Genomic DNA, 13,571 nt, shown 5'->3' with positions numbered 1-13,571 from the left:
GTGCAGAGGACAGTGGGATGAGGCATCCCAAACACTCTGGAGACCACCCTGTATGAAGCCACACTTGCCAACAAGAAGAGGAAAACCAGGGTCTGTCCATGTCTGTGTTCCTGGTTCAGGAGGTCCAGTAGCGCTGCCAGGGCCTCCCCGCTCAGCCAAAAATCAGGCCTTGTGTCCTTCTGGTTGAAGAACCTGTCCAGCACAGGAATACTGAGGTTGATCCTGCAGTACAGGGGTCTGCACTGGTTTAGGGAAATAATGTTTAATAAACAGTAGCTAGATAGATATTTAGTGTGGAGAGCATAGATCGATAAGGCTCAAAGGCTATCTATCTATCTATCTATCTACTCAACCTGTTGTAGCTGATTAATGACAAGACCATTATTTAATAATAAGGAAAGGTTAGGGTTATTTAAAATTTGTCTTATTTAAAAAGTTAAATGACAGCCATATACATTACGTTCACTAAATGTTAATTGGACTAGCTAATGTTAACATTACTGTTGGCTAAAAGTGCACAGCTCAACCAATGTTAGTTTATCATGGCCCTGGTCCTCTCTCAGCCTGAAATATGTCACATGCAGGCACCGGCATTGAAGCATCTCAATTTCAGTGAACATCAGGTAAAACAAAAGAAATATAAGTTCCTTTTTTAATGGCTCCATTTCTTTTCCTTTTTTCTTCTTTTCTTCACTTTAAGCTTTACGTCGTTAAATGACACGGTGGTCTATGGAGGATTCCCAGTAACGTAATCAGCTGAATGAACAGCAGCTGTCAAGGTTGCTAGGCAACAGGAGTGGCGCTTTGAGTAGGCATGGGAACACCTAGCGACACAGCTGGAAATCCTCTGTAGACCAGACAGTCTCATTTGCTTGGTTCCAGCCTTTGTAGACCGGGTCCTTCGAAGGATGCAGTCCCTGAATTGAGACAAAGCTGTAGAAATGGTTGATACTAGGGGTGGAGCCAAATCTGAATCCGGTATCCCAAAAAGCACAAATAGTGGGTTTTTATGAATACTTTCTACAAATGATTTGATTTTTGAGATGGCCTTGTCAAAGGTTCCCCAAAGTTCCTGGACTAAGGAAAGCTTGGGCCATAGTTGTTATTATTATTGTTATTATTATTAATTAATTTTTTTGTTAGCTTTTTTTCCCCTCAAACCTGTAACAGTGATTTCATAATGACCTATGAACCTGGTTTGCTCTGTTCTTTATTTTTTAATTTTAAAAATTGAAAGATTAAAATTTAGAATTTCATTTATTTATTTTACTTTAAAATGTACGCAATCAATTTAAAATGTAAATAATCCATTCACATTAGCTAAATTAGCTAAGCAATTAATTAATGAATTCATATAATCAAACTATTTAACAGCACTGTAAATTATTTCAATGATTTCATGAGATGTAACTGTCATACGTCACACTATAATATTGTACTTCGAATGTTACTGTCACATCAAGCATGGATGTTACTGTGAAATTTGAATTTGAACCGGCACACACAGCATTGTGGGATTATCATGTTGGGATTTTGGTTCATCATACTTTGAGTAATGAAACCTCTCTCTCTGCTGTAAAAACAGTGGGAGCTGGGAGCTTCGCACAAGAAAAGGACCTTTCCACTTCCATGGTGGAAAAATAGCATTTTTCTCATCACATCCAGCTCAAAATCATCAAAGAAAAGTGATTCTGGAAAGATTTTTAGGAAAGACTGACAAAAACCTTTTTTCTTCACATCTGTCCCTTTTTCACTGTTTCTGCTGTAAAAAACAGCGTTCTGAGAGCTTGTCACAAGAAAATCATCTATTTCAGTAGTGTAAAAATTGTGTGTTCTCATCAATATAGCTCACAATGATCAAAAACTGCTTTTTGGGGGAGTGTTTCAGAAAAGTCAGGCAAAAACATTTTTTCTTCAAATTTCTCCTGTTTTAAATCTCTCTGCTGTAAAAAAAAAAAAAAAACCCAAAAAACAGTAACCTGGGAGCTTCTCATTAGAAAAATACCTTTACACTTTCATGGTGAAAATTTTTTATTTTTTTCATTTTTAAGGATAAACAAAAACCTTTTTTCTTCACTTCTGTCCATTTTCCACTGTTTCTTCTGTGAAAACAGTGTTCTGGAAGTTTCTCCCTAGAAAAACACCTTTATACTTTCATTCTAGAGAGAGTTTCAGGATTGATAGACAAAAACTTGTCTTCACTTTTGTCTTACTGTTTCTTCTGTAAAAACAGCGTTTTGACAGCTTCTCCTTAGAAAAACACCTTTCCACTCTTAAGGTGAAAAAATAGCATTTTCTCATCACATCTAACACAGAATCATATAAAAACAATTATTCTGGAAAGATTTTCACTACTGACAACAACCTGTCTTCTTCACTTTTGTCCATTTCCAGTGTTCTGAGAGGTTTTCCTTAGCAAAACACCCTTCCACCTCCATGGTAGAAAAATTTGTGTTTTCTGATCAGATCCAGCCCGGAATTATAGAGAAAGTATGATTCTATGAAGAGTTTCAGTAAATACAGACAAAAACATTTTGTCTTCACTTCTATCCTTTTCACAACGTTTCCTCTATAAAAACAGTGTTCTGGAAGTTTGTCCCTAGAAAAACACCTTTCCACTTTCATGGTGGAAAAATTTGTGTTTTCTGATCAGGTCTATCCCAGAATGATAGAGGAAACAATGATCCTATGAAGAGTTTCAGTAAAGACAAACACAAACCTTTTGTCCTCATTTCTGTCCTTTTCCCACTGTTTCTTTTGTCAAAACAGTGATTTAGGAGTCTCTCATTAGCAAAATACATTACCACTTTCATGGTGATAAAATTAGTGGTTTCTCATCAGATCTAGCCTAGAATCATAGAAAAACACTGATTATATAAAAAGTTTCAATATGGACAGACAAACACTTTTTGGCTTCAGTTCCTTCCTTTTCCCACTGTTTCTTCTGTAAAACAGTGTTTTAGGAGCTTCTCCTTAGCAAAGCACCCTTCCACTTTCATGGTGGAAAAAATTGTGTTTTCTTATCAGATCTAGCCCAGAATCCTAGAAAAACACTGATTCTATGAGTTTCAGTATATACAGACAAAAAACTTTGGTCTTCACTTCTTCTTCTTTTCCACAGTTTCTTTTGTAAAAACAGTGTTCTGAGAGGTTCTCCTGAGCAAAACACGATCAACGAGTCGCAAGGGTTCATCATTGATGGCAGCCATGAATGTCTGAACCAAATGTCATAGCAATGCATCTGATAGAAATATGTTGAGATTTTATTTCTGATTGCTTGGTTGGTTATACAATTAGAAAATATTTAAAAAATCAGACGAATAAAGAGTAAAACAGCAACTTTAGGCATTTTGAAAAGTTAATTAACAATATGTAACCTAGTTATACTACCAATGACCAGTGGAGTACACAGCACTGACACCTAAGCTATGCTGTAGACGCACATGAATTCTCTTTATTATTACATTTACTGGTTTGACTTTAGTTAGACAAAATATAGACAGTGTGGAGTTAAAATGATAAGATTGTCTGATAGTTCAAAATCTTTCCCATCAAATTTTTCCAATACTCGAGGCTTAACACACACACACACACACATACCGAAACCAGTACATTTGGGTTGCTCAAGGTGATATTTATCAGCACTGTCCCATCTTCACAGAGACACAGTGAATGCTTCTTCAAAATATTTATTTCGTTTGACCAGAAAAATCATCTGAGTACTGTCGTCCAGAAAAATACAGAGTCGAAGTGCAACTGGATTTTCCAGGGGAAAGATACATGATTTAAAACCACATTGACAATTGTAATAATGCAAAAAGTAGAAATGCAGCCTTGAACCATAGCCTTACTCAACTGCATGCTGTGTGGTTCTCTCCATATGTTTAAATAAAGATGCTAATTTTAAAAAAACAAACTCTTCTAATATTATTTCTTCAATATTTATGTTTTTAGCGTCCTGTAATGAACACCATTTCCCATAAGCTCACAGACCATCACAGATTGAACATAATGGCTTGTGTAAAAGAAAACTGAATAACAGGTTATCATTTGATGTATTTCTTCAATATATCATACATGTTTCAGATAGTGTTTAAGTTCAGTTTAGTGTTAGTTTGTGTTTCACACATGTTCTAAATTCTTCTGTGCTATGTCTATTCTAAACTTAGTTCTTTGCTGTGTAAGATGAGGCAGTTGTGTGTTTAACAGTTAAGTTTATTCTGTTATACCCTTACCTGAGCCAGTGATAAGATAAATTGTAGTTATGTAGATGTTTATGTGTAAAACTGATAAGCTTTAAAGGATAGTGTGGTTTGTCCTTAATTTAATATAGTAGTAATGTTATTTTGTGATGTTACTCGGTGCATGCTTATGTACTGTCATATATGGTCGTGAAGAAAGACTGTTCCTAGGTTAGCTGAACTTTTGACTTATGTTTCTATCTGAGGGTTGCTGACCTGTGAGGTTAGTAAACAGATGTCTTAAATTCTGTACGAGCAGTATTTAAGGGACTGGCTAAATGCCAACCTTTCAGACAAAGAAAAGATAGCTAGGTGGTATGTACCTTTGTCTCCAGAACTATGATGCATTATACTTCTGATTGTATTATTTGATTACATTATTTCATAACCTAACAATCCTCTCTTTGTGTGTTTATTGAGTGATCAGCAATTTCCCATTACACTTGACTAAAAAGTGTCCATGGGTGGGTTGTGCATCTGTGGTTGGCTCAGACATGCCTGTGTTGAAAATTGTTGATAGCACAGATTTCAGCTAAAAAGCTGGAAAATTGACTTTAGATGAGAGTGTTTGTGAGGACGAAACCAAGTTATGATGACAGAGGTGCCTGTGCTGCTACACTAATAAATTTTATGGGAGCTGTAGTTTTTCTGAATGCTAAAAAATGTTTAATTTTGTTAAAGTCACAATGGTTCAAATTTCTAAAAGCAAGTTTTGCATTAAAGCCAATTTGTCTTAGATTATTAATTGAACATGCTTTGTTCTTCAGAAGACAGGAAGTGATGTCATGACTTCTGCTCTCTGTATCATCTCCCCAAAGGATAAGACACTGGCAGTTGCAGTGGTGAGCTCCACATCTGGCTTCCCTCTGACTCGTTAATGTGCATCTGCCAGCAGGAAGCTGAGGTCACAACCTGGGTCGTACTCTACTGTGGGCTTTCCCCTACAACACACACAGGTACAAAACAAAACACATCATGGTGAGAACTGTTGGTTAGTGGTGTGTTTAAGGTTCACAGTGGACTGACTGTGTGTGTGTGTGTACCTGGTAAAGAGTCTGGCCTTGGTGGTTCCCAGTAGTGTGGCTTTGTTTCCCTCCACCAGCAACATGGATCCCTCCCTTAGACCCTAAAAACACATGCAAAATGACTGTTAATTCTCAAATAGAATGAATGACACAAGAAATAAAAATATATAAGATTTTAGAAACGCCAACACACACCTTTGTGGCTTTCATTAATCAGAGGGATTCTGGTACATAATCAGCAGTTACTTTGTCTTTCCACCCAACTTTTCTCTTCACTTTCTTTAACCAGACAAATAGGTACTCTAAACGGTAGTAATCAGTGTATTCTTGCACCAGGAAATACAAGTTTGGAAGGTGGAGAGATTAAACCCAGGAGAAAATTGATCTAAACTGATCTGCATTGCTTTTTTTAATCTGGGTGTTTTTCTGTGATAATCTATAAAATCAACAATTAGCCATATTCATACAAAACCAGTCATTGCTTATTCACATGTATATCCTATAAATAATTTTTTATTAATGTTCTCTCTCTCTCTCTCACTCACTCACTCACTAGAACACATGGAGTATCAGGCTCTTCATGGTACTGGGTGATCCTCTGCTCTCTGGTCTCCTGCATAAGAACATCATGACAAATTGTAAACAGATTGTGTGTGTTGGAGAAATGATTAGGAATGGGATGATAATTCATAAAGACAAATTGCACTGTGAAAGTAGTGTCCATGTCATGAACAATACTTTCCTTATTGGCAGAAAAAGAGACATGCTCAGAGTTTGCATTTTTAAAACATTTCAATTGGTAATATTTACATTATATAATGTATAATGTTATAAGCATTTTAAGGTCATTACATGCTTTAGTCAATACACATTGTGAAATGACAAACGTTAAGTGAGCATTCACAGTATTAATAACTGATGTTATTACTTCTTTTACTTCCAAATATTTATTCCATTTAGCTGCTTCAGTTTCAGGTCCTGGTTTGTGCATGCTGGCTCACTGTCACACTGTCATGACTTACTGAGGCACTTAAATAGTGATTTATGACTGTGATTCTGCTACTATGACAAGTCAAAATGTAATGTGCAGAGATGATTTGAGGTAAGAAATCAATTTTGCAACACTTTTGCAATGAAATCAAAGTCAATAAAGCAGCACGGAACTATGGGACAGCTGGATTGTAATGTTTATGCAAAGGTCCCCACTCACTCACAAACTATCCAGGGATTCAAAATAAAAACCTCTAAAATGTCAAACAAAAAACAACTTTATTTCTGTTTACTGACACTGCCTTTATTTTGTTAACCACTGCAGTTTCCACAGCTCCACGTGTTGCGTAACTTCCTCAGGCAGTAAAGGACCTTCACCCTTGTGATGACACAAGTAAAAACAGCTTTATAGTTCTGTTACCAACGAGCCAAGTCTCATTAATGTTCATTACCTAATAATGTTAATATCTGTACCTCAAACTAAATCTTCTAGTGTGTATGAAAAAATGTACTTGGTCATTTGGATTTTTGAAATTTACAGAGGTTTGTGCATCTCTTACAAAAACATAATACTTTGTGTAAAAACTAGACATTACTGTGCCATTTAGGCCTGAAACATGTACAACAATAGTATGTGAACATAAGAGACATCCAGTTTGTTCACTCCAAGAGCAAAGCCAGAGAGGTGTAAAGCCACCTTATGAACTAGCATGACGGCATATCTCTTTCTTTTTGGCAGTAAGTGGGCGGACTCAGTCACCATTGTATCCCTGTATCCCATTCTAATTGTATGATATAACATTTTCACAGCATATGAGTTATTACATAAATGGGTTTGATTCATGTTCAAATTCTTTGGCAAAATGCAAAACTGTACTCATTCAGTAATGTAATGAACATGTTTGAGCTCTGTCTTTTGTTTCCTCCATCATTGACATTAATCTGATGAAACACTGTTAATTTGTTGTTTTACTTGGATCCTGTAGTTATTTTTTATATATTTATATTAATTATAATTAATTAATTAATAATTTTGGTAAAAATGTTCATGTCCAAGATGTAATTCTTTAGCCCTGAAATTTATAAAAGAAGTGTTAAAAAAAATGAAAGTACACCAACTTTCAGTATCTGCTAGAGTATTCATTCAGAAAAAAATATAACCTATTGCCTACATTACCACAGCTATGCAAAATAGCCAATAAACTCATTTTCTTAGCTGTCGGCAGTTTTGTCATTTTGCAGTGGTGTTACAAATGATACTGACAATGCCTTTATACCTGTTGTAATGGCCTCTGCTTAACCACTGTGTTATCTCTCTCTGTGTGTGGCCTATGAACCTATTGATAGGGGCACGTTTATGTATGTGTGTGTACTCTGTCACACGCTCACACCAACACACACACACACACACACACACACACACACACACACACACACACAGATCTAAAACTCTAATTGGTCCTCTGTGTATGTGTGTGTGCACATCTCTACTTGTATCTGAGTCTATCAAAATGTTTCTTTTGCTTTGTTTATTGCTGTTATTTTGTTCATTTTTGTTTCACTATTCTTTCTTCATGTTTAATATGTGTGGCTGAGAACAACATCTTTATTATGAATGGATGTGATCTGTGCTCATGAACAAGCAGTTCTCAATCACATCTCATCAGCTCTGAGTTAGCTTTATGAAACATTTTAATCCTGGTTCAGTTTGTTAAGCTCACTCAAGTCAGACTTTTCACAATAAGTCCTAGTCTGAGCCACTTCTGTGAAACATCCCTCTGCTTTTACTTAATGTGTGTTCTTATGTCCCCTTGGAGGTGATAAACCTTAGTCCTCACAGGACAACAACAGAGCATGTTGTTGCACAATTGAGCACTTGACTTTTTTGAAATTTAAATTTTGAAACTTTGAAACTCTTGACATTACATTTAAAATATGTCAAACTACAGTTTCATCATTTATCACATACCCAGCCTTTATTTGACCTGAGGGGAATGATAAGAGGACTGTCAGGGTGGTTCCTGATCAACCTTGGGGCTGATATGGCAAGTAATCAACCAATCAGGGAGAGCAAAAGTATCACCCCCACATGAATGAGGTTACATAATTCCCATCAATCAGCTGGCTGAACAAAGACCTCCATTGTAAAGTTGCACAATTTTTCAAGTCTAACCAAAACCAGACTCTTTGATGTATTGGTGAGTAATTTGCTGACATACAAGATAAATCAAAGGAAATGGAGGTTGTATCTTTTTACTTACGATGGAGCTAGGCTAGCAGTTTCCCCCTGATTTCAGGAATTGTGCTAAGCAAAGTTAAACTAAACTGATCTCTGTACTGGATGAACAGAGATTAAAAGTCTGAAGAAATGTCATCTATAATCTCTTAATGATGTATTTCCTGTTGAAGCAATATAAAGAGGGCATAAGTACAGAGTCATAGTAAACTGTAGATATGAGGGAGAGAAAGGCAGGTTGATTTGGTACAAGGGACAAAGGGCTGCAATAAAAAAAAGTTTGCTAAACCCCTCCCCTAAACAGCAACTATCCAATCATGGTTTAGCAACAGTAACTAGGCATAGCAGGCCTGTTAAGGTTCGGATTTCTCCACATGTTTAAGAAGTGTACATGGGGCTTGGTTTGTACAACTGAGGCTGATGGAAATGTCAGTAGTTTTGCTGGTATTTGATCACAAACCAAAGTGTTGGACAAAACTAGTTTAATAGTTATGGTTGTGGTTCCTTCACCTCACCCCTGCCTTCATGTTAAATACCAGCTGAAGTTTGCTGACTCACCCCCATGTGGCGGCTGCTGGGGTCTGGGTCCAGATAGTGTGGGTTGATGTTGAAGGGAACAAGGCCAATGGCATAGAAGGATGGAGGGTAGACGATGGGCATGTCGTTGGTGGTGTTGATGCTGATGGTGGCAACATTGGTCCCGGCACTGGAACCCATGTAGGGGACACCGTCCTGGATGGGGCATGGGGTTGGTTGGAGGATGAATTAAGGAAGGTAGGGATGTCAAGGAAGAAGGAGTGAAGAATGACAGAAGAGAGGAAGGAAGAGCAGAGGGATGGAAGGGAAGGAGAGGACGTACACAAGGAATAAAGGCAGTGGAGGAAGGATCACACAGACCCTTGCGGCCACATGGACGCAGAAAACACAGATTGGCCTTAAGAGACTACATGTTAGCAGCTCTTTGAGGCTGTACTCAGGCCCAGCTGTAATTTGAGCTAAATGCTAATGTAAGGCATGCTTACATGCTCACAATGACAATGCTAACAATGCTGATGTTTAGTGGGTACAGTATAATGTTTACCATGTTCACCATCTTAGCTTAGCATGTTAGCATGCTAACATTTGCTACAAAGAAGTAAACACAAAGTATAGCTGGGGATGATGGGAATGTCATTAGTTTTGCAGGTATTTGATCATAAACCAAAGTATTTGACACATTTAAATTCTGACCTGATGATGGTGCTAGGTGAAAAGTTAAAATTTCGCCATAGTTATTACAATTCATCCTGAGGACAACATGAATGTCTGTATGAAAGTTCATGGCAATAGCTGTCGAGACATCTCACATGATAAGTGCAAACTCTGACTTGCTGGTGGTGACAGGTGTGTGTGTGCGCATGCGTGTTTGTTTGTGTATTTGTGTCACCTCGAGCACTCTCCTCCTGATCTCTGTCACCACCTTGCTGTCATAGAGACCCTTCAGCAGCCGGAAAGTGTTCCCTCCTCCTATAAAACGGACACTTCTATGAATCGCTAGACTGACACCTACAGCTGATTGTGATACTAAAGAAGAGAATCTGAAGCACATTAACTGAGAAAACATGCTGATGTGAGCAGTGAAGAAAGGGCAGGAGAAAGGAGAAAGGAAGGAAGGATGAAAGTAATGTAGCGGGGGTAAGGTGGTATGGCGGAAAAATGTAAGGAACCAAGTGGTGAAGGAGGAAAGGACACACAGAGACATAGACAGAGGAATAATAGGATATGAGGAAAGGAAAATGAGAAAAAGAAAGAGGTAAGAAAAGCAGCATAAGAGTGGAGGAAGCAAAGGGTTTATCTCAGTCCCCTTAACTGTCTCCATGTTTTCCTCCCCTCACATCTTTTCCTTGAGTTTCAGTCCCTCCCACTGAAGACACAAGGAGAGATGCAAGAAAAAAGATAAGAGGAAGAGGAAACATGAGTGATTGAGTGATTATGAAGTCTCATCATTTTTTTAGGCAAAGTGGGACTTGCATATATGTCACATCAAATATGAATTAAATGTAAAGAGTAAAAAATATGACACCTGAGTTTATGCTCTTTGTCCCAGTATAAAACTGTGGAGCTGTGGTGAGGTGATCAGCTATGGCGTCCAATCACTAACAGATTTACAATAAAGGAGTGTTTGTGTGATTAAGGCTTCAGTGAAGGCTGGACTTGTGTGTCTTCACTCAAACCATCTCAGAGTTTCCTCCTTGATCCTTGCTCGTTCATTCAGAAATAAAACTATTGCAATGTTTCTTCATGACGGCAGAGCAGATCAACTTCTACCCGAGGAGCCAGCAGTGAGGAACCATTAAATAAGGGAGCAGGGGAAAAAAAGAGGGGTAGGGTGGGAGTGTACTAAAGGTAGCAGGAGTTCCTCACCTATAAAAATGCCCTCGGCTCTCTGGACGGCGTCAATGGGGTCTGAGGCCTCGTGGATACTGTCCACCTCGTAACCTGCAGGGGCCATACACATCAGAGGCTCTCCATGGAATAAACACCAATTTACTGGTTTATTATTAGGCACACTTAGCTAAATTGAATCCATTACCACTGCCCTGCAGGAGGTCTGACATTTAGGAAGCTTTTAATGTTTTTGTTGAGGGTTTTTTTTGAGTTATTGTTGAATTGTATTATAAAGAGAAATTCTTGAATATTAAAAAAGCAAATTAAGTAGAAAAACCTTTCAGTATAATCAAAATGTAGGATTTATAGTAGGGGCGTTGTATTGGATTGCAATAAATGTAGCTCAGCGTGTCCAATAAATTACAGACACAAGTGTATACATGCAAATATAGAAATGATACACATACACTCACTGAGCACTTTATTAGGTACACCTGTGCAATCTAATGCAATCCAATACAACAGCTCTGCCATAAATTCTACTTTCACAAGGAAGTTATTGTTGACATTGCCAGAAAGGTGAAGATTCTACATTATGTTTATTATTGAGGTCATAGTGGGTGGTGGTGGTGGTGGTAGTGTACTGGAGTTCATTATATTGAAAAGTGTTCCTTATATTTTACCCCCTCATGTACATTACTATGCAAAAGTTTTAGGCACCCTAGATGTTTAGATTCTTATCCATTATACAATATCATCAGGGAGGTGTCTGATCTGTCCCAAATTTATTCATGACATGACAATGACCCCAAGCATACAGCTAGAGTCATAAAGTGATTATTTTCACTTTCACTTAACTATTTTCAGCAACAATAATGATGAGTCCTGCAACAGATGGTATGGTTTGGCCCCCACTGCGCCCTGATCTCAACATCATGGAGTCAATCTGGGATTACATGAAGAAGCACCTGAGATGGCCTAAAAAATAAATCCACAGAGGAACATTCTTTCTCCAGGATGGTTACAACAACATACCTGCAAGTTACCATGAAAAACTGTATTAAAGTGAACCGAGGAGAACTGCTGCTGTTTTAAAGGCAAAGCTGCTCACAGCAAATATTGATTTACTTTAGGTTTCTGCTGTTTACTCAACTTTGTAAGAAGTTAATTGATAAATTAAAATAATTTATAGCAATATTTTTTTAAGCATTCTCACTTTACTTTTAGTGCCTAAAACTTTTGCACAGTACTGTATGTTAATGAGGTTGACAAAATATTATTTTAGTACAGTTATAAAACTAAAAATGTTATAAGTTTTGTAAAAGTAGAATTCATGGCAGAGCTGTTCTATTGGATTTGATTGCTTTAGTTTGCACAGGTGTTCCCAATAACGTGCTCAGTGAGCATAAATATACCAAAATTACATCGAAAAATAAAGAAAATACATAGACAAACAAAAGAAAATGCCTAAACAATATTCAGCACAATACAATACTTGACATTTACAGTACTAAATCCACAGAATACATACTGTACATAGGAAACATACAGTACGAAGAGCCTTTATTTAGGTTTGTTAGCATAGCAGAAACATTCAATTCCTGGACATGTTGTTGACAAACATTGTCTATTTTTGCTTACAGTCATATTAATGAGATTAAATGTACAAATATGTTATGATAGATAAATATTTCTAGCAGCTATGGAGAGAATATGTCATCTGTTCAGATGAGGTCCAAGTTCCTGGTCCTGATAGTGCCTCACACACACGCACGCACATATGCATATACACACACACACACACCTACCAAGAGTCTTAAACTTGTCCCTGGCGGTCTTGGTGTAGGCATCTCTGTCATGGAGAGCGTAAGGAACAAACAGTACCCTCTTTATATCTCTGAAACATAATGAAAATAGACAGCATTAATAGTGAAGAAACTGAACAGAATAGTCACCATGCTTGCCTCTCTAGTGGTCATATAAGATTACATTCTATACGCATTATCATGAGTTCCACCTGTATGATTTCTGATCTGAATGGGACAGTTCCATTCACACTTACATGTCAAGTCTCTCCACACCTAATTCCATTGAAAAATCTGGCATTTAAGTGTATCATTAAATACAAGCCTACAACGTGACTTTAGCTACTACAGTATATGAGCTTATGTCAATGTCTATTCTCACATTGACCTTAGGTAACAGCATGCAGTGAAAAAGATGAAAAAAAAAGAAATATATTTGAGATGAGTGTTTTTAATTAAATTTTCGTTGTAATGTGTTAAACCTCTCAGTAAACCTGATGACGGACGCTGGTCCTGACTCCTACTCCTTGTAAATCTTCTGCTCCAGTGAATGAAATCTGTCGCTCCTCACTTACTTTCCGAAAAAGCGTGAGATGTGCTGCTGACAGTGTTCCAGGTACCCGCTGCCGTGCAGAGTAGAGTTGGACACCAGCAGGAGTCTCCTCTTCATCTCTAATAGTACGGACAGACGGACAGACGGACAGACTGAGCTCAGGCGGAGAAGCAGAGCGAACCTGTTGCACAGTCCACAGGTCCTGCTGTATCAGCTGATAGCACACCTACTGCTATCCCTCTTAGTGAGCTGTGCCACACTTTCACCTGAGTGAACAGTGACGTTTTATCTCTTTTCCGCTAGTAACACAAATACTTCCGTCCAAATTCTTTCAGAATAAAAGTCATCAGAACA

At 37.7% G+C, this 13,571-nt stretch overlaps 1 protein-coding gene across 3 annotated transcripts; it reads right to left on the bottom strand.

Annotated features, from left to right (window-relative positions):
- Positions 1 to 4,652: 4,652 nt before the first annotated feature.
- si:dkey-69o16.5 (Alpha-aspartyl dipeptidase-like) lies at positions 4,653 to 13,517 on the bottom strand. 3 transcript variants are annotated; one of them, XM_044366671.1, is made up of 8 exons: positions 13,285 to 13,513; positions 12,668 to 12,756; positions 10,896 to 10,970; positions 9,919 to 9,998; positions 9,051 to 9,224; positions 5,820 to 5,879; positions 5,285 to 5,367; positions 4,653 to 5,182 (listed from the first exon to the last, which is right to left on the bottom strand). In XM_044366671.1, exons 1-8 carry the CDS (start codon positions 13,332 to 13,334, stop codon positions 5,116 to 5,118), a joined length of 678 nt encoding a protein of 225 aa, XP_044222606.1. In that variant the 5' UTR covers positions 13,335 to 13,513; the 3' UTR covers positions 4,653 to 5,115. The 3 variants fall into 3 exon arrangements, with proteins under 3 accessions (XP_044222606.1, XP_044222605.1, XP_044222607.1); XM_044366670.1 differs by having other exon boundaries at positions 13,240 to 13,512; XM_044366672.1 differs by lacking the exons at positions 4,653 to 5,182; positions 5,285 to 5,367; positions 5,820 to 5,879 and adding an exon at positions 5,890 to 6,635 and having other exon boundaries at positions 13,240 to 13,517.
- Positions 13,518 to 13,571: the final 54 nt, after the last annotated feature.

The sequence above is a fragment of the Thunnus albacares genome, chromosome 11 (assembly GCF_914725855.1).
Source record: "Thunnus albacares chromosome 11, fThuAlb1.1, whole genome shotgun sequence".
NCBI classification, from domain to species: Eukaryota; Metazoa; Chordata; class Actinopteri; order Scombriformes; family Scombridae; genus Thunnus; species Thunnus albacares.
This window is presented reverse-complemented; position numbering and strand designations above follow the sequence as displayed.

Coding starts and splice junctions, on each gene's coding strand:
- si:dkey-69o16.5 (XM_044366670.1), bottom strand. CDS start 13,334: ATGAAGAGGAGACTCCTGCTGGTGTCCAACTCTACTCTGCACGGCAGC. Junction 5,368..5,819: donor CTGATACTCCATGTGTTCTA/GTGAGTGAGTGA, acceptor ATGTGTTTTTAG/GGTCTAAGGGAGGGATCCAT. Junction 5,183..5,284: donor AAGGCCAGACTCTTTACCAG/GTACACACACAC, acceptor TGTGTGTTGTAG/GGGAAAGCCCACAGTAGAGT.